General features: G+C 69.2%; 1 protein-coding gene across 1 annotated transcript in view; it reads right to left on the minus strand.

Annotated features, from left to right (window-relative positions):
* Positions 1-189, minus strand: part of BET1L (Bet1 golgi vesicular membrane trafficking protein-like) — a gene marked incomplete at both ends in the record, with an annotated part of 1,051 nt that extends 862 nt beyond the window's left edge. The window contains one exon of the mRNA XM_010135207.1: positions 94-189. Within this exon, the coding sequence (XP_010133509.1) occupies positions 94-189 (96 nt within the window). The remainder of the gene's footprint in view (positions 1-93) is intronic.
* Between the last annotated feature and the right edge of the window lie 12 nt (positions 190-201).

Here is a 201-nt window from a genome sequence, read left to right on the forward strand (position 1 = left end):
GCCCCCCTGCACTGGCCACAGGCCACCAACTCCTGGGTCACTGGTGCCCGGTCCCTCCTTTACTGCGGCACCGGCGCCAGCTCGGCCACTCACCGACTTCAGCCTGGTGACCTTGCTGGCCAGGCTGTCGGCCATCCGCTTGTTCTCGGCATCCAGCGCATCCTCCATGGCACCCGCGCCCTGGCCTGCGGGAAGAGGACG

Source organism: Buceros rhinoceros, unplaced genomic scaffold, assembly GCF_000710305.1.
Source record: "Buceros rhinoceros silvestris isolate BGI_N320 unplaced genomic scaffold, ASM71030v1 scaffold31054, whole genome shotgun sequence".
NCBI lineage: Eukaryota > Metazoa > Chordata > Aves > Bucerotiformes > Bucerotidae > Buceros > Buceros rhinoceros.